The sequence below is a fragment of the Hippopotamus amphibius genome, chromosome 16, assembly GCF_030028045.1.
Source record: "Hippopotamus amphibius kiboko isolate mHipAmp2 chromosome 16, mHipAmp2.hap2, whole genome shotgun sequence".
In the NCBI taxonomy this organism is placed as follows: domain Eukaryota; kingdom Metazoa; phylum Chordata; class Mammalia; order Artiodactyla; family Hippopotamidae; genus Hippopotamus; species Hippopotamus amphibius.
Window position 1 is genome coordinate 12,779,526 of NC_080201.1, and position 19,985 is coordinate 12,799,510.

Below are 19,985 nucleotides of genomic sequence, written 5' to 3' on the forward strand. Positions count from 1 at the left end.
CTCATCTCATCTTCCCTGCTCATACTGGTTTCCTGGGACCTTATTCTTTTCTGAATCTCCAGCCCCAAGCAGAGGGCCTGGCACCAGGAGTACTCTATAAACAATTACTGAGACATTTTGGGAAGGTGAGGGAGTGGGGAAAGGGCAGGGGGAGAATACCAGGAGGAAGGAAGGACCTTTCGCTCTGAACCACCTGGAAAGAGGTTCTAGGGAACCAAGGCACTCTGAGACAGGGGGGTGGCTACAAGAGCCCTGTGCCAGGGGTTTGGGTACAAGAGCTCTGTGCGAGGAGATTGGTTGGGTACAAGAGCCCTGTGCCAGGGGTTTGGGTACAAGAGCCCTGTGCCAGGAGGTTGGGTACAAGAGCCCTGTGGAAGCTCCGAGGAGGCGTGTCAGACTTCCCTGCCCGAGTCCCACACTTTAACTGACTCGGGCAAAACCAGACGCCCGTCAAAGCTGATTGGGGCACGCGTGTAGGGGCGGGCCTCAGGGGCCTAGAGCCGAACGCAGCTGGACTTCGAAGGGAAAAGTCCGCTGGGTTGCGACTGGCGTCCGGTTGAGTTCTGCTCCGCCAGCGGAGCGCAGAGCGCACGACGCCAGCACCGAGCGCACGAGGCGCGGGGCCTCGGCACTTCCCCGGGGGTCTCGCGTTCGCAGACCTCCCACCCGAGAGGAAGGCAGCCGTCCGAGAAACCGAGGTGTCTTCCTGGAACTGCGCGCGGGACCGACTGCACGCCCTCAGGAGGCACGAGGGTGAGTCTGGCAGTCGTCCCGGCGCGCGCGCGGTCCCCAGAGGCGGCGGGGCTGAAGGGCGCAGCCTGATTCCTGGGCAGGGAGGGGAGAGCCGGGGTGGGAGGTGGGGGTGACCCACAGCCTGGTTTTCTGGAACTCAGGATCGAGTTGGTTTCTTTTCCTCGGCTCTGAGGGTGGAGCCGCCCGCTTGAGTTTCTGTTTTGTACTAAAGAAGGCGCAGCAGAGGGTTGAGATCCTGGCGGGGGTTGTCGTGGAGGAGCCCCGGGAACCCGGCTCAGAAGAATTGTCCAAGCAGCCCTAGACAGACAACTCCAGACTGTCACTGGGGAGACTGCCAAGAGAGATGATTCTAGATGTTGGTGATTAACGCCCTCTTCCTTTTTTAGGGCCCATTTTAGGCACAAGGAGAGTAGTAACCTTCTGTAAAATATCTCATCAGGAAAGGATGTTTGATGGCATTTTTCGGAGGGAAGGAGGACATGGCGTTAGAGTTCTTTATGGATTTGTAGTGTTACTACCGTTTTAAGATTTTTCTCTTTTAAAATTAGTGACTTATACCCCTCATTGTTTTATGAGTTGTTGGCAGTTTTATACATCACAAATAGCACCTCAGTGCACAAACTTAGTATCCATCTATCTATACACATATGAGCTTTTCTACAGCACAGGTTCCCAGACGTTCACATTGTTGAGTCAAAGTATATATGTATTTATGAGGGTGAGTGAAAAATTATCTGCACTCTGGTTATAGTAAAACCTCTGTAAATTCTACAGCCACAGTGCAGATAATTTTTGACTCACCTGCATACATTCCCTTTCATCCTTTTGGTATCTTTCTCCTATACTTATAAGCCCTAAACAATTTTAGTTATTATAATTTTAATATCTTATAAGTCCCTTTTTTATTACAAAAATCCTGGTTATCCCTACTAATTTCCTCTTTCAAATGAACTTGAGGATGATTTAGTTTCAGTACCAAAACACATACCTTGAGAGTTTTATTGGAACTGAATTAAATTGGATTTACCTTTGGGGAGGATTGCCAGGCTTGTTATTTTTAATCTTCCCAGCCAGAAAAATAGCAGTTCTCTCCATTTCTTTTTTCTTTTTTCTCTTTTTTGGCTGTGCCTTGAGGCATGGGAGCTGCCAGCAGTGGAAGCATGGAGTCTTAACCGCCAGGAAAGTCCCTCTCCATTTCTTGAAGCTGTCTGTGGTTTTCTTCATACCACGTCATCACTTTTCCTGCAAAATATGTCATTTTAAATTGTTGCCTTGATGAATGGGATATTTTTCCCATTATCTTTTGATTAGTTATTTCTGAGATATAGCTTTTTTGATGAGGCTGGCAAGAAGATAACTGAAGCTTGGAGCTATGAAGCTGAAATCCTCAAGGTTCCTTGAACAACACTTTCACATCTGCTTCTGTCTCCAGTGGACTAGAGAAAAGTATAAAGTTAATTTCCCACAGGAGTCCCAAGAAATGGCCTTGAAGCTACCTGCTTAGCAACTGGGAATAGCTGGGTAGCCTGAGACCCATTGAGTCTTTTTTAAAAAATAAATTTGTTTATTTATTTGTTTATTTTTATTGGCTGCGTTGGGTCTTCCTTGCTGTGTGTGGACTTTCTGGAGTTGCGGAGAGCAGGGGCTACTCTTCGTTGCCGTACGCAGACTTCTCATTGCAATGGCTTCTCTTATTGTGGAGCACAGGCTCTGAGGCTCATAGGATTCTGTAGTTGCGGCACGTGGGCTCAGTAGCTGTGGCTTGCAGGCTCTAGAGCGCAGGTCAGTAGTTGTGACGCACAGGCTTAGATGCTCTACGGCATGTGCGATCTTCCCGGACCAGGGTTCAAACCTGTGCCCCCTGCATTGGCAGGCAGATTCTTAACCACTGTGCCACCAGGGAAGTCCCTTGTGCTAGTTTCTCACTCATGCTTTTAAGCCAGATTTGGGTTCCAGGCCAATTACCTTCTCTGAAATAGTAATACTGTTCCTACCTATTTCATTGAACTGTTGAGATTAACTTTGTTTAAAAGTGCTTTAGGGGGACTTCCCTGGCAGTCCAGTGGTTAAGACTCCACACTCTCACTGCAGGGGAACTAAGATCTGGCTTGCCAAAGTAAAAGTGCTTTGGAAACTTGTTTCCGTGGCCTTGTACTTACTTAAATGCAACCTCTCCCTACCTCAGGATCTTCATCTATGAAATGAAGATAACCACAGTGAGCTTGTGGTTCCAAATCACTTAGCCTGTAGAAATCATCATTAACTATCATCATTCATTACTGAACACAGTTGTCTTTGGTTGCAAGTAAAGCAAACATGATTCAAATGAGCTTAAACAATAAGGAAGGTTATTGGTTCATGAAACCTGTAATTGAGGAATCGGAGAGACTTCAGGGTCAGTTCAAACCAGTGGCTCAAAGTTGTATTGAAGACTCAGATTCTTTTCTTTCCATTCTGCCATCTGTAGGTTAGCCTCATTCCACTTCTTTAGAATTGGGGCTCCATGCCTTCTCATTCATATTCAGAGAGAGATTGAGAGTTAGAAGCTGACTTCCTGGGCTGTCTCAGGGTAGCCAGGAAGCTCCCCAGCGAACGTTTCCCGCAAAGTAGCCCAGGTACCCAGTTTTGAACCAATCACTGTGATAAGCGACTCAGGATTGTCTGATGGCTTAGATCAAGGTTTCTCAATCCCTACACTATTGACATGTTGGGCTGGATCATTCTTTGTTGCCTCGGGGACGGGGGGAGGGGGTGCACTGTAGTACCCTGACCTCTCCTGCTAGATGTCAGTAACACCCATCCCCCAGTTGTGGCAACCAAATATGTCTCCAGATGTTGCCAAAAGTCCCGGGGGGGGGCGGGGGGCCAAAGTCACCTTCAGTTTAGAACCACTGGCTTAGACACATCGTCTCACTCCTAGAACCAGGGATGGGGCCAGCCAGCTCACCACAAACTGATTGCTGATTGGAGGAGGAGCAGATAGTCACAGAAAATATAGGCAGCAATAGGAAGTAGAGAAATGGATGCTATGTAGGCAACACAGATGTCTACCGCAACTCCTCTGGGCCTGAAAAATCTCTTAGTCTTCAGTGCAAATGCCTCTGAGGGGTCAGCACTTATAACATGAAGTCTTATTGTTACATTGGCCAATGGGGAGGCTGGAGCAAACTTACAGAGTGTTAAAAACACAGTGGAGAGGGATGGAGGTGAGGACTAGGGAGGCAGGGATGCTCAAGCATTGGAAAAAGAGACAGAAAGGAAAATTTGAGATTGACAGAAGTCAACTTCTGTTACAATCCTGAATATCCTCGGTCGGCTGTGACCAGGGTTGTAAATTGAGGCTTCATGGGCAATATCCAATTGGCAAACATATTTTATTTGACCAATACAGTGTTGGACTGCACAGTTTTTAAAACATTTTTTTGACTTGGTTGCAAGATTTTAAATTGAGAGATTTAACATAAAAATCCAAATTTCTGACTGCTCTTTAAAAACTAGATCTTCTACCACTGGGCCCTTTATCCTTGAAGAGCAACAGTTGGTGACTTACTAGGTAATCCTTGCCTTCTTTAGAAAGGGCCTGAGCTTTTCAACCCACTGTCCTATAGTCACCCCTATATTTTGGCAGGACATATTTAGAATAGGCTAAACCACTTTAACAAATAGACCCCAAAATATAATGGTTCAAATGCAACAGAAGTTTATTCCTTGCACACTTAACAGTCCCTGGCAGGTGTTCCAGGTTTATGAGCAGCTCTCCTCCAAGTGATGATTCAGGGACCCAGGATTCTCCCTTCTTGGGCTCCATCATGCCTAGGGCTACATGATCCGGTGCAACCAGCTGACAGTGTGTGAAGGAGACAAATCTGACTCATCCCAAAGTAGCACTTATATTGCTCACACCACATTGGTGAGAACTAGTCACACGCCACATTGAGCTGCAAGGAAGTCTGGGAGATGTAGTCCTAGCTGGGCCAACACTTTCCAGCTAAAACTGGAAGATTTTGGTGGACAGCAAGCCATCTCTAACTTATATGAAATTGATGGGGAGACCTCTTCAGCCATTTAGATCACAGACACCCTTGATGGTCGCTTAGCCCAGTAGTAAATGTTCACGAGATTCCTGGGACTTAAAACAAATTCCATCAGTTTCTTCTAGGTATGGATCAACTGAGGCAGATCATCTCCTTAGGCCGCCTTATCTACAAGCAGTGTGAAGAGATGAAATACTGCCAGAAACAGTGCTTGCGTCTAAGGGACCGTGTCCATGGCCTGCTGCAGCCTGTGCAAATGCTCTATGACCAAGGAGAGAGGAACCTGACCACCCAGATAGTCGATGCCCTGAAACATTTCCAGGCTGCCCTAGAGGAAGCTAAGGAGCATATAGATAAGTTCAGCAAAAAATCCAATATCCAGAAGTTTCTAACAGCAGGGAATAACAGAATACTCTTCAGTGGAGTGAACAAGAGGCTGAGAGATGTCTGGGAGGAGCTCTCTCTGCTGCTTCAGGTGGATCAACGGATGCGTATTTCAGGCATCAGCCCAGGAGCATTATGGCAGCGGGAAGATCAAGAGGATGCAGAGGAAGACAAGAAGGTTATCCAAGGACTGAGAAGTGGTAAGGAGTTTTTTTTAGAAGGGGGGGACTGCAAATGGGGGTGTATTAGTCTCATTTTGGTTTACCAGAAAATCAGGAAGGCTGAGGAGGTTTTAGCAGGTGTCTATTCATGTCACTGAGAACTCCAGACATCCCTGGGCCCAGACATGATGGGGACTGGTGAAATTTGGGTGTGCCACCAGTGGCAGGGGCGGGGGGGTGATACTGAGGAGTCATGTTTGCCTTTCCATTCTCTTTGATGTGAATCCAGAAGCTAATTCCTCCCAGCCTTAGTTTTTCCAGGATCTTCAATTAATATGTAAATCATCCAGGAAGAAAACTTCACTAATTAACTAAACAAACGTGAATTGAGTACTGTGTGCCAGGCACTGTTTTAAGTGTTGGAGATTCAGCACAGAGCAAAATACACAAGATCTTTGCCTTCATGGAACATAAAGTCTGCAGACAGAGGGCTAAGTAAATTATTTTGTCTAAAGGCTGTGAAAATCATGCGCATGGTAATGAGATGGAAAGTGACAGTGGTGCCAAGAGAGTGGTCAGGGTGACATTTCAGTGGACACCTTGACAATGTGAAGGTGAGGGAGAGGTGCATTCAAGGCAGAGAAAACAGTGAATGCAAAGGCCCTGAGGTATGAATAAATACAGCATGTGTAAGGAAGAGCCAGAAGCCAGGATGGCTTTAGTGTGGTAGGAGAGGGGGAGGTACTAGATTAAAATGGGGAGGTAGGCCAGAAGGTACAGGAGCAAGGTCATACAGGGCCTTGTAGGCATGATAAGAATTTTAGATTTTATCCTAAGAATCTTAAGAAGTCAGTGAAGGGAGATCCTTACATGTGGGTCTGTCATGATTTGATTTGTATGAGAAGAAAATCACCCAGGCTGCCATGTGGCCAATGGATGTGTATTAGTCAATCACTGCTGCACTAATGCTGTGTAACAAACCATACCAGAACTCAGAGGCTTAAAACAACAGTCATTAATTCTCTTGCCCACAGATCTGTGGATCTGCAGGGGTTCTCCTGATTTCGTGTAGGCATGGCCAGGCTGGGCTCTAGGCACCAGGTCCAATTTGGGTCTGTTCCATGTGTCTCATTCTGGAGCCAGGGCTGAAGCAGCAGTGAGTACTTGGAGAATGTCCTTTCCAAGGCAGAATTACAAGTAGGCAAGCTCAACTGTGCCAGCACATTTCAAGACTCTATTTGTATCACATCCATTAACATCCAAAGCGAGTCATACGGCCAAGCCCAACATGAAGGGACAGGGGGGGTGGGGTGCCCACTGTGAAGTGATGGCCAGAGAGTGGGTGTCTAATTCTACTACGTGGGAGTGAAGAATTGGGACCAATAATTCAGTAAACCCCGGGGGGCAAGGGTGGAAATATGAGCCCAGTTAGGAGACCACTTTAGAGGCTACTTAAGAGATGACAGTGGCTTGAATTCGAGTGGCCTGAATTGGACTCCACGGAGGACAAGGCTCTAAGGGGATGAGATACGGGGTAGGTTAGGATGGGGGATGACAGTGGAGCCAGGGACCACTAGGAGAGGGAAGCGAGGGAAGGATGGAAACAAATGTGACCGCTTTACATGTGCAGATCCTGGTGTTATGAATTTGAAATCCTCCCCTCTTGTTAGGATTGTGGGTGGATGGAGAGGAATTAAGGGGAGGGTGGAGGACATTCGGATGAAACTTCCAGGCACTGGAACTCAGAGAGATAACTGTTCTGCCACCCTGATGTGGTGGGTGGTCCATCCCCAATCAGGTCAGCAGGAGACACTCAAACAGGACAAACCAGATATGGAAGAGACCTGTGGGCAAAACAGGTTCTTTTCTGGATTACGAAAAGTGAGGCTTTTCTAATTCCCCAACCAAGAACCTTCCACCAAGGGAAAAAGAGAGGCTGATCCAGCCTAAGGGCAGGACTTGTCCCTGGCCTTCCTAATCTTCAGTGTTCATTGGTCCACTTTCTGGTGGAAGGAGGCACATTGGTGTCATCAACTTGGAGGAAAGGATTTACTTCGTGCAATTCTGTAAAAAACATTTTTTATTAGGTAATACAAAATTCAAAAGGTACATAAAGGACCCAGCATGAGATATAAATCTGCCTCTCACCGGTAACAGCAAGGTTCCAGCCCCAGACACACGCTCTCCTTCCTACCAGTTTCTTGAATAGCCTTCTGGAGATTTAAGTTTCTATTTTGTTTTATGTTGTTGCTGTGGTACAATCAGTAGCATGCTAAACACACTGTTCTTCTTGCTGTTCTCATTAAATAACCTTGAATATTCTTCCGTATATATGCCCACAGAGTTGTCTCATATTCCTTGGTAAACATGGACCAGATGTATTTAAGCATCTCCCTGTTGTTGGACATGTGTGTCCAGTTTTTCACTATTGTAAATAGTCCTGCAGTGAGCATTTTTGTATACATTTCAGGATATCTTTAGGGAAAATTCCTAGAAGTAGAGTTACTGGGTCTAACTGCTGGGTCAAAGAGTATGGACATTTTAAATTTTGGTACAGGTTGGCAGGTTACCCTCCACGCAGGTTATAGAGATATCACTCCTGCATACCATGTATGAGGTTGTCTGTTGAGATTTTCCTGATTTGAGCACTGAAGGTCCCATTTCCTCAGAAATCCTCAGTCCTGAGAAAACTGGGAAGGTTGGCCACCGTATGTAGTGTATGATCAATTTTTTTTTAACAAATTTCTGAATATATACATCAGGATAGGTTAGATTATAGTATGGTTCAAAAAAACAGCAACTCAGTGTCTTAAAGAAAGAAATGTCTATTTCTCATTCAGGGAGCTTCCAGGAGACTCTCCAAAGTAGCTGTCCTCCTTCCGGGATGATTCAATATTGTGGCACTTCCACATGGACACAAACTTCCTTGAAATCTCTTTCACTTCACTTCTTTGCTAAAGCACACAGCCATGCCTCAGGGCACTTCCTGTGTGCTCAGAAGTGGAGAGCGGAATATTCGTGAGCGGTATTCCTACTGCAATGACTGTGATAGATGCAAAGGGGTATCTTGATGAGCTTTTAAGGAGCATTTCTGTTTTTGAGTATTTGCTGCTCTTTTTCTTGCAGAAAATGAATTTATAGAAGTTTTATTGAGGCAATGGGAAAACAACACGAAGGCAACCATTGAAACCGTGAGGAGCTGTGAGTTATCGCGTGCCCTGCTGCTTCTGACTGCCCCAAACTACAAGTCATTAGTTTGCTAGGAACTCCAGCCTCACCCTCCCCAACCCTGGTCCATTTTCTGGGCTGAATGGCTGGACGCAGTCCACAGGTTTGGGGATGTGCTCATGGCTGGCCCAGGCTTCTGTCCCTGGAGTAGTGTTTGAAGGGAATTTCTTGACCAGCAAGACATCTTCTAGCACCTGTCCAAGTGCTAACAACTTCCTCTAGATAGCCTCAAAGCTGCAATACATTTGCTGAGTTTCCAAGAAGAAATTCAAATCAAATTTAAAATGCTCATCCATGCTACACATCTGTGACTCTCTGCTTTATGCCAGAGCCTGTGCACAGAGGAAACTAAGATGCAGAGAAAGACACTGCCTTCCAGGATCTCCCAGCTATGGCATAGAGGAAGGGAGAGGAAAGAGAGACATGCAGTGGGGTTACTGAGCTTGAGCCATGTATCTACTTATTAGAACTAAAATCACTAGACAAGATGCCAGATGCTCAGGTGCCTGGGAGTAGATGAGAGAGGTGGGTTGAGATGGGGGTGTAGGCTGGAGATGGGCAGAATCTGAAGAGGAGGGAGAGGAAGTACGAGACATTTCTGTTAACCATCCAGCTGTGTCTCTAGCAGTCCCTCAGAGGTGCTGGGACCTCGCTCCCGGGATGAGTCAATCAGAAGCTCCAGGCAGGGCTAGCTTTGGTTCATGGTGTAGGGCTTCCCACTCACATGTTGCTAAGATGCCTCTTCCCTTACCACACGCTCCTCAGCTTATTGACTCTTTATTATCTTCTCTCCTAGGGATGAGGTCAGTCTCACAGAAACCCACGAAGCTGCTCCCAGAAGATCAAATCAAGGAGATTAAGCAGGAGGAGCTTCCAAAAGCTGATTGGATGCTGCTGAAGAAAAATGAATTCAGCACACTTTATGAAGGAAGATATCACAAATCTCCAGTGGCCGTAAAAGTATTCAACAACCCCCGGGGCAGAGATGTTGGGTAAGTTGTTTTGTATCATTCACTCTGTAACTCCCTAAGTTACTTCCTCTCTATAACTCCCCAAGGAGAGAGGCATATTGTCTCCATTTTTAGATATGGGGAACCCAGGCCCCAAAGGGTTAAATGACTGACTCTCTTATTAAGAAGCAGAGTCAAGACTTAAAGGCATGTTTTCCAACATCAACTCTGGAAACTTCTCTTATTTATTCAATGTATTTAGATATTTTAAAAGATGTATTCTGGGGAATTCCCTGGTGGTCCAGTGGTTAGGACTTGGCACGTTCACTTCTGGGACCCGTATTCAATCCCTGGTCAAAGAACTGATAAGATTCCAAAAGCCGCAAGGCTCAGCCAGGAAGGAAAAAAAAAACAAGGTGTATTCCCTTTTATTCTTGTTTCTTAGTTTTCCATTCCTTCCACAGACAATGAAGTGTTTTGTTTATATGTGCTCTTGCAAAATATGTTGGAAGAACACATATGTTGTCACTATATGTGTTTTTGCATTTTAAATGTTCACAAATGGTAGTGTTATTTGTCTGCTGCCTACTTTTCTTACCATTCTCACTCAGCATCCTGGAACTTGCACTGTAGTTGCAGTCCTTGCCTTCTGACTGATGTCCATGGTGGAGGTGCACGTTTTGCCTCTTTTTCCAGTGATGGAACACAACCTGTTTCTAACTTTCCCCCATCAAAAATAATGCTGCCATCAATATCCCCTTATGGACCTGTATGGGAATTTCTTTGGGCTATATTGCCAGGAGAGGAATTGATAGATCATAGGGTATGCGTATATGAAGTCGACTAAGAATTACCAGGTAACTCTCCAGAACAGGTTGTATATGCCTATGCTCACCCCTGGGAGATGCTGAGGATTCCTCACACCCCTCATATACACAGATGGTCACTGCACTGAATGGTCTCTGAAGGACCTCCCAATCCTGAAATCCTAATTTCCCCTTTTATTCTCATAGAATAGTGAGGCATACTTTCAATAATGAAATCAGAACCATGAAGAAATTTGATTCCCCCAACATCCTGCGTATGTTTGGGATTTGCATTGATGAATCAGGTAAGGGCTGCTTCTAGGATTGGGTATGCTTTTCGTGGTCTGGCATATATCTTCTGTGTTTTACTGCATTGCATTTTTAAAGAACAGCTCAGAGGGTGGCATCTACACAGTGCTTTTATTATCAACATTAATTTTTTCACATCCCAAGATGCAGATCCCCATCTTCTTTCAGGAGAAGAGGGCTTGAAGTTGGCTTCAGCCAGAGGGCTGGTTTGCGCTAATGCAACCATATCTCCTCCTGCTGGTTCACTGGGAACCAAGGAGATGCTTGTTCAGATGCTGACCTGGACGATGGGTGTGTTTTGTTGCAAGAAAACGTTATAAAGCTGACTGACCCTACCTAGGAACCTAACCTTGTTCACTAGTATAGAGCGAATCTAAAAGCTAAATTAACCTGCCCCTTTACCAAGAACCTCACTCTTCAGGTTCATTTTAATTTTAATGTTTTTAATGTAGCTACATTTTCCCACACAGCATGGCCTCTCCCACTGGTTATGTTTTGCTGCTCTTTGCCTACAGAGAGGACAGAGCAACTCTCGTCTTATCCCCTCTGGAAGTTTCTCCACAGCCTCAAGTGACCTGACTTTGGAGCATAGAATCCCAGTCTAAAGGAAAACTTCCAGTGATGTGTATCTTCCTGGGTGATGGCCAAGGTGACTGACTCACTCTGTGTGTGTCGGTTCTTGCATCTCAGGCCCCTGCCCTGAGGCCTTGACTTCCTGTCTGAGCTCCCCTCACCAGCCCCTGCAGTCCCAGCCTCATTTCTTCCTTCCACACGTGTTTATTCAGTTCCCCGTGAGCACTGTATGGACAAAGCAGACCCTGCCCTCCTGGGATGTACGGTTGAGTTGGGGGCACATTACTCAGATAACTAAGGGACGTGTAGGATTCTGATATGCCAAACACCTCAGAGAAGAGGTACAGGGACTCTGTGGGTATTGGACCCATTCAAGGAGTCAAACTGCACGAGATGGGGATGGAGAAACACAGCAGAGCCGAGTGTCTCTGTAGAGAGATGGGAGTGGGCTGCAGAGAGTAGGCCCTCTGAGCAGGGCTGGATCTTCACAGTGTTTGGCTCCTTTCCATCAGTGAACCCAGCTCAGTTATCCATCGTCATGGAGTACTGTGAGTTTGGGACCCTGAGGGAACTGCTGGATCAGCAAAAGGACCTCACCCTCGCCAAGCGCATCATCCTGGTCCTGGGGGCAGCCAGAGGCTTGTACAGGTACCAGGTGGGGGAGAGGGCACCAGAAAGAACGGAGTGAGTCTGTCTTCCTTTTTTTTTCTCTTTTTGTTAATAAGCTTTAAAAAAAATATTTATTTATTTATTTATTTATTCTGGCTGTGTTAGGTCTTCATTGCTGGATGCAGGCTTTCTCTAGTTGGGGCAAGTGGGGGCTACTCTTTGTTGTGGTGCGTGGGCTTCTCATTGTGGTGGCTTCTCTTGTTACAGAGCGTGGGCTCTAGGGCACACAGGCTTCAGTAGTTGCAGCATGCGGGCTCAGTAGTTGTGGCCCATGGGCTTCGTTGCTCCGTGGCATGTGGGATCTTCCTGGACCAGGGCTCAAACCTGTGTCCCCTGCATTGGCAGGTGGATTCTTAACCACTGTGCCACCAAGGAAGTCCCAAGTCTGTCTTCCTTACTGATAGCCCCAGAGAGAAGGAGAGAAGAGGCCGGAAGTCCCAGGTAGCCTTCCCTTCCATAAGTTGTTTTACTACTTACCCTAACTATAGCACCTTAGACAGAAGAGGAAAATGCAGCTTAATCCGGTGAGTACCAGCTCCCAGAACTGAGGGCTGAATTTAACATCCAGGATGCTCTTGTGGAGTTGGACAGGCCTCAGTCTTAAGGTTACCAGATTTAGCAAATAAAAATACAAGATGTCCAGTTAAATTTGAATTTCAGTTATGAAATCCAAGTTTTTAGTATCGGTACATAGTGCTTATACGTGTAAGTAGTGTAACAAACAATTTTTTAGTATAAGTACGTCCCAAATATTACATGAGGCATATTTTTACTAAAATTTCAGATATACAGAATTTCATATAAGCCATAACTTCACTAGTAGTTTTTTTCTTTAATGTTTTGATTTTCCAAAATTAAAAATCAGCTGGGTATCTGGTATTTTATCTGGAAGCTCTACCTACTCTCAAATGTAGTCTACAGTTCCTTTAGCCCAAAGGTCAGTCACTCACAGACCACTTACCTGGTTATTACCGTATTCACAATAATGCCAGTATTATTTACTTTATATTTTCATTTCAATTAGCTCGCTTTAAAAAAACCTAAATAAATTAAAAAAAAAAAAGGGATACTTTCTATTACTTCCATAAATTGGAGACCAGAATCACTTACCACAAATAGGTGACCACAAATAAAACCAAAACAATGTTATTAAATTCCGGCTAGATGATGCCGCCTGCCAAAAGGTCTGCAAGTCAGACCGGCATTCTCTTTGTGCAAAGGAGATGTCAGCAGATTTAGAGAGGTGTTAGGACGTCCAACACCAAACTGAGACTTTCTTCTTGACATAATCAGAAAGACTGGAATTAAAAGAATAATTGTCTCACTATGTTATCACACCAACTTATCCCATACTTTTGGAAATATTGCCTTAGCTCTTTCTTGGAAATCATAAAGTTTATTCCTTTTTAACTCCCCACTCTAGTGGGTTTTCGGTTTTTTGTTTGTTTGTTTTGTTTTGTTTTGTTTTGTTCTGTTTTTGGCTACGTTGGGTCTTCATTGCTGCACGTGGTCTTTCTCTAGTTGTGGTGAGCAGGGGCTACTCTTCATTGCAGTGTGCAGGCTTCTCATTGCGGTGGCTTCTCTTGTTGTGGAGCATGGGCTCTAAGTGCACAGGGTTCAGTAGTTGTGGCACGCAGGCTTACTTCCAACCATCCAGCCATGTCTCTGAGCCCTTCGCTTTGCTCAGCACTTCCCGGGCAGAACACCACAGAGGTGTACAGCGCACCATTGTCAAATCTCACCTCTGCATCCTGGTTTTCCCACCTACCCATGGATACCTACCCAAGAGGAAGGCTTGGTACTGACCACCTCGTTATCCCGGTAATGACTGTCACACCTTTCAAGAAAGTCTGTGCGAAGGTCACTAATGTTCCCTGCCTTTGGTCATGTCAGGCTGCATCATTCGGAAACACCGGCAAAACTCCACAGAAACATCAGCAGCACAAGCTTCCTGGTAACTAAAGACTACAACGTGAAGGTGAGCGTGGCCCTCCAGGGGCCCTTTGAGTTCGAGCTGTGTGACTGTTTGGTGCTGGGAGAGGGACGCACGTTTCCCAGAAAGCCTATGCCTGCTCGTTTCTCTGCCTTCACCTTAGAACTGAGCTCAACTCTTCCCCTGCCTGGACAGCTTCCCATGTGCCCGCCACAGGACAGACTCAGTCCTGCCTGCTCTTCTGATGCCCGTCTTCCCCCACTGCCCACTCAGCAGGGACGGGCTAAGAGGCATTTCCCCTTAGATGCCTGGACACTACTTCTGTGTCCCTGCAGCACCCATGAGGGGATCGTCTTAGATCTAACTAGGCATTCGGACTCACAGGCTGGCCACAGCCCGCACTTGGCACCTGGAGGCAATTAGAAGAGTATCATGCAGGCAACCCAGCTTGCCAGCAGGGCAGCAGCAAATCCTTCTCTCCAGTGGGAGCCCCCATGCCTGTCCCCACAATCCTCCAGGAGATATTCTCCTTGCCCTCAACCCAGGGGTGACAGAAAGAGGCTCGTCTCCAGTGGGTGCGAGGCCATCTAGGCTAAGAAGCCTCAGGACTCACAGGAATCAATATTCTCTCTTTTTCAAAAGATCATTTATTTATTATTGTTATTTATTTACTGACTCTATTGGGTCTTTTGTTGCTGCACGGGCTGTCTCTAGTTGCGGCAAGTGGGGGCTACTCTCCGTTGCAGTGCAGTGGCTTCTCTTGTTGCAGAGCACAGGCTCTAGGCGCAAGGGCTTCGCTAGTTGTGGCACATGGGCTCAATAGGTGTGGCTCACGGGCTCTAGAACTCAGGCTCAGTAGTTGTGGCGCACGGGCTTAGTTGCTCCGTGACATGTGGGATCTTCCTGGACCAGGGATTGAACCTGTGTCCCCTGCATTGGCAGGTGAATTCTTAACCACTGCACCACCAGGGAAGTCACAATATTCTTTTATAACAACCCTGAAGGCATGCCTTCAAGTATCCCCACAAGGGGCATGCCAGCTATAAGAGTCACCACGAAGCCCAGCATCCCCAAGCTCTTTATAGTCCCCATCCCCCTGACCTCTTGTCCATAAATGATTTACTAATCACCGGTCATTTTTTAGTCAGCAGCGACATTACTTAAGAGCATAGGTAACAGTTGGCTTTTGTCAGGTTCCCAGGGGAATAGAGCTAAAAAATTCACTGAAATCCAGATTCTCCTCTGGAAGAGGAAAGGGTTTTGTTAACTCGATGTCCACAGTTCCCCGGTGCTAAAAGAATAGTTTCTTTGTCACCTGTAGATAGCCTTCTCTGAATAACAGAAGACGGGTCTTTTATGCCTTTCAGATGTCTTTCCCCGTCATTGGTGTAATATAAGTGCTCCCAAAGCACGGTGTATACACCGCTCTCCTGGTCCTCCTCACACCTGACTGTAACGTGCTACTCAGCCTTTCACCCCTGGTGGCTAGCGTGGAGCCAGATGTCAGAGGATGTCAGTGCTCACTGAACCTTTGAATGAAAGGGGGAGGAGCCACCTAAGCATCTAATCCTTTTCCTGACCTTGCCCCTTGACTTGGACCCTGGCTGCGTTTGGGGCTGGCAGCCCTCTGCACACGGATGGTGCTGATGACAGGTGTGCATGGACCCAGGAGAACACACACTCCCATGACTTGTGCTGCGGCTTCTTTAAGCACATGGCATTGGCCAAGCAGGGTCAGTGGGGTAACAGACTGCCTATAGGGTCAGACACAACAGAGAGGATACTGCTGTGTTTTTTGTTTGTTTTTTGTCTGTTTCTGAGAGAAAATGAGCCATTGGTGGCTCCAGGCACCCCTGTCATAGTAATACTAGAACAACTGCAACATACCAGGTCTTAACCATGGTCTCAAGCAATCCTCATTGCCCCATTTTATAGAGAAGAAACCACTTTGTGTTTCTCTTGGTTGATACACCATAATAAATTGAACCCAGGATGCCAGCCAGGAGAGTAGCTACACAGCCAGATGACACCACTGGAAATAGATCCCAAAGGAAAAAGACCATCCCCTGACTAGCACCAACCCCTACCCTCTATCCCCCAACCGAGATGGTGCTGTTTCTTTCTGCCTCAGTCACCTCTCTGTCTAGCTTGCAGGATTTGAGTTGAGCAAAACACAGACTTCCATCAGCCGACCAACTAAAGGGAAAGAAGCAGAGAGACTTGGTTCTGCCGCATACATCTCACCTCAGAGACTGGAAAATGTGTATAATAAATATGACATAAAAGCTGAAATATACAGGTATGTTTGTGTTCTCGTGCAGATTCTAACTCAAATGAACAGGACAAGAAAGTCCACGTCAAATGCCCCTGGGGAGGAGCATCTTAACTCTGTTGAATGGAATTGGGTGGAAATCAGAAAATTCACTGTGGGGAGTCCCCTGTGGTCCAGTGGTTAGGACTCCACGCTTTCACTGCCGTGGCCCGGTTTCAGTCCCTGGTTGGGGAACTGAGATCCCAAAAGCTGTGCAGCTCGGCTGGAGAAAACAAAAAAGAGAGAGAGAAAGAAAAAGAAAATTCACTGTGTTTTCTGGAAATAGCTAGAGGAGCATGGGAACAGGGAAACTTGTTACAGTTATTCAGTTTCTTGGTTCTCTTTTAGCTTTGGAATCGTCCTCTGGGAAATCGCCACTGGGAAAAGCCCATTTGAAGGTAACCAGTGTGAAAGTTGGCTCAGATGGTGCTGGGATTGGGTCGCCTTCCAAGAGACTAGAGATTCCCATCAGTGCTGTCCTGGGCGCTTTGTTCTTCAGTGTAGGCACTGCCTGCGCTGGTCAGTGGGGTCATTGGAAGCTCCTGTCTCTTCACTTCTCAACGTCTCTAGTTCTGATGCCAGCCATCAGAATCCAGAGAGATGTGTGGGTGCCAGAGCAATTTTTAAGCCTCCCTTCTTATCATTTCCATGCCAGGCTGTGATTCCAAGAAGATCTGCGAGCTGGTAGCTGTGGACCGGCACCAGGAGCCAGTGGATGAAGACTGCCCTTCAGAGTTGCAGGAGATCATTGATGATTGCCGTGCATATGAGCCCTCCAGGAGGCCCTCTGTTAAAGGCAGGGCTCTTTCTGGTCTAAAAAGCATGGGCCACATTACTTAACATTTGTGAAAGATTTTCCTTATGTATCACAACCAGGGCTGGTTTTGCCCTTCAGGGGCCATTTAACAATGTCTAAAGACATTTTTGCTGTCACAACTCAGGGGAGGTGAGTGGGGTGGACATGCCACTGGCATCTAGTGGATAGAAGCTACTCAACATCCTACGATGCACAGGACAACCCCCTACAGCAAAGATTATCCAGCCCGGATAGCAATAGCACAGGCGTTCAGAAACCCTGCCCTCAGGGCATTGTTTAGTCTAAAGTGGGTTGGGAAGACAGATTACTCCAGCCTCTATTTTTTCTCTCCCTTCCTTCCTTCCTTTTCTTTTATCAAGATCCTGGGGGTAATTTCCTCTACGCAGACTTTTTTTTTTTTGGCTGCGTTGGGTCTTTGGTGCTACACACGGGCTTTCTCTTGTTGCGGCGAGCAGGGGCTACTTCGTTGTGGTGTGTGGACTTCTTAGTGCAGTGGCTTCTCTTGTTGTGGATCACAGGCTCTAGGCTTCAGTCGTTGAGGTGCGTAGGCTCAGTAGTTGTGGCTTACAGGCTCTAGAGCGCAGGCTCAGTGCTTGTGGTGCATGGGCTTAGTTGCTCCACGGCATGTGGGATCTTCCCGGACCAGGGATCAAACCCATGTCCTCTGCATTGGCAGGTGGATTCTTAACCACTGTGCCACCAGGGAAGTCCCTCTACTCAGACTTTTATTTCACCATGTTATCAGCTGCTCCTCCATAGTTTTCTTACACCATCTCCCTCCCTGGAAATGTCTCCCTCTCCCACTCTAGATCCAAATCTCTCAGACTTTCCACAAAGCTCCAGACACAAGAGAATATGATTCACATGCAGTATCCCTGGATTGGGGAAGTGTTTCCACTGAAGTTGCTGCAGAGTTCAAAGATACAAAATGTTTTTCTTATCTTTATTGTGTTATGTGTCATAGTACAGCAGTGTATAAAACATATATGTGCATTTTTTTAAGTCAGAGGAAAAGAACATCACATATCCACCCTGGGTAAAGACTAGAACATTGCCACTAACTCAGAAACCACCTATGAGTCCCTTGTTTTCACGTTCCTCTCCCCTCCTCCAGGAGTAGCCACTGTCCTTTTTGGTAAAAATTTGTGTATAGTTTTACAACCTAGGTACACTACATTATATGGTTTCTTATGTATGAGGACTTTTTGTAAAGGATATCATGCTGGGGACTTCCCTGGTGGCGCAGTGGTTAAGAATCCGCCTGCCAATGCAGGGGGCAGGGATTTGAGCCCCGGTCCGGGAAGATTCCACATGCCACAGAGCAACTAAGCTCGTGCGCCACAACTACTGAGCCTGAGCTCTAGAGCCCGAGAGCCACAAGTACTGAAGCTCGAGCACCTAGAGCCCATGCTCTGCAACAAGAGAAGCCGCTGCAATGAGAAGCCTGAGCACCAAAACTAGAGAGAGCCCGAGCACAGCATCGAAGACCCAACTCAGCCAATAAATAAATACATTTTTTTTTTTTTAAAAAAGGATATCATGCTGTATCCTACCATAACTTGCTTATTTGGTCAGTTAGTATGAGCAAATGATTTGAAATTCATCCATGCTAATGTGATGGTTTCAACTCATTCGATTTCACTGTACTGTACAGTAGGCTACTAGATAACCATACACCTTACTTACCCTTTCCACTAATGATGGATGTTTTAGTTGTCCTTAGGAACCACGCCCTTAAACATTCTTGTGCATGTTTCCTGAGGCACACATGTGAAAGTTATCTTGAGTTAGAGACCTGGAGGTTGAGTGCATGGATAATTGAAGATGAAATGCCTTGAGAGAAGAACTAAAGAGACAGACATCCAGGCTTTGGAAGCAGTCCCCCAAGGACAGAGCCGAGAATTACAGGAGTTTCTGGCACAAGAACTATCCTTTAAGGCCTTCTCATTTGTAGTCCATCTGGACCCACGCTAACAGTCATGTTACAGGGTTTCTCATCCCTCCCCTTCCTTCATCCCCGTCCCTACCTTTTGGGGTGAAAAATCAAAACCATGGCCTAGCTTCTACCTGAAACTTTCTCTTTGCCACTGTAGCGCAGAAGAACAGACTCAGTGGTACTTCCTTAAGAATTAGCCTTCAGGGTGGATGAGAAGCTGACAGTATTTTCTATAGCACCTTCCTTTTCTTCAGCTTCTTCTTTGTCTTCTTCTTCCTCTTTCCAGGCTCCCTTAAACCGTGGGTCCTCCTGGTATTAGAGAATCTAATACCTGAGACTAATTCACACTAAGATGTGAGCTTACCCCACCCACAAGCTAGTTGTATTTTAAAAGTTGACCAAGGAAGAGGGATCATCATATCACAAAGGTGTGAATGCCAGTGGTGGCTTAGGTTCCAGCCAGGCCAAGGGGAGTGCAGTTTCTACACTATTGTGCACTGTGGAAAATGTCTTTGTGTTTCTGATGTGGCCCTCAGTTCCTGCCCGTGTCTGACTCTCTGTTCATTCATTCACAGAAATCTTAGAGAGACTGTCTACCTTTTGTTAAGCCAAGTATTGAAACTGAAACTGAGTCCCTGAAGAAGAAGCTGGAAGAGCACAGCTGGGCATCTTTCTCCCTCATATACTTCAGCATGGAATTATTTGTGGGAGCAGGGAGGCAGCACTTCTCTGTTACAAACAAAAGACAACTCCAGTAATACAGAGCCCATCCTACTCCAAATGATATTGTCAAAAATACACCTCTGATAGTAACTCTGATAGATGTTTTACAAAAATGTATCTCTCTCTGGATCCACACCTCTTGGCAATTCTTGATTTTTTTAACCTAGAACATTTTTTAAATAATAAAAAAAAAGGGTACAAGAATAAACGTGGACAGGTTGAACATTGAAACTGAGTCTTTTCTGGAGCTTATCTTCAGGTAATATTATCTTTGTCTTTAAAATCTTTTGTTCTCTTTGCTGTAGGAGCTGCAGTGAACATGCTCCCTTACAGATTAATTATACATGCTCTAGCAGACCCAGAGGTGGATTTACTGTGAAACTGGTAAAGCTTAATCT

The 19,985-nt window shown here is 46.1% G+C and overlaps 1 protein-coding gene across 3 annotated transcripts; it reads left to right on the forward strand.

Annotated features, from left to right (window-relative positions):
- The first annotated feature begins 511 nt into the window (after window positions 1-511).
- MLKL (mixed lineage kinase domain like pseudokinase) lies at window positions 512-19,720 on the forward strand. Of its 3 annotated transcripts, none has more exons than XM_057713627.1 (11): window positions 512-753; window positions 4,903-5,371; window positions 8,459-8,533; window positions 9,357-9,552; window positions 10,524-10,621; window positions 11,711-11,846; window positions 13,761-13,845; window positions 15,948-16,099; window positions 16,460-16,509; window positions 16,767-16,907; window positions 19,440-19,720. In XM_057713627.1, exons 2-11 carry the CDS (start codon window positions 4,915-4,917, stop codon window positions 19,469-19,471), a joined length of 1,422 nt encoding a protein of 473 aa, XP_057569610.1. In that variant the 5' UTR covers window positions 512-753; window positions 4,903-4,914; the 3' UTR covers window positions 19,472-19,720. The 3 variants fall into 3 exon arrangements, with proteins under 3 accessions (XP_057569610.1, XP_057569612.1, XP_057569613.1); XM_057713629.1 differs by having other exon boundaries at window positions 4,913-5,371; XM_057713630.1 differs by lacking the exons at window positions 16,460-16,509; window positions 19,440-19,720 and having other exon boundaries at window positions 16,767-16,897.
- Window positions 19,721-19,985: the final 265 nt, after the last annotated feature.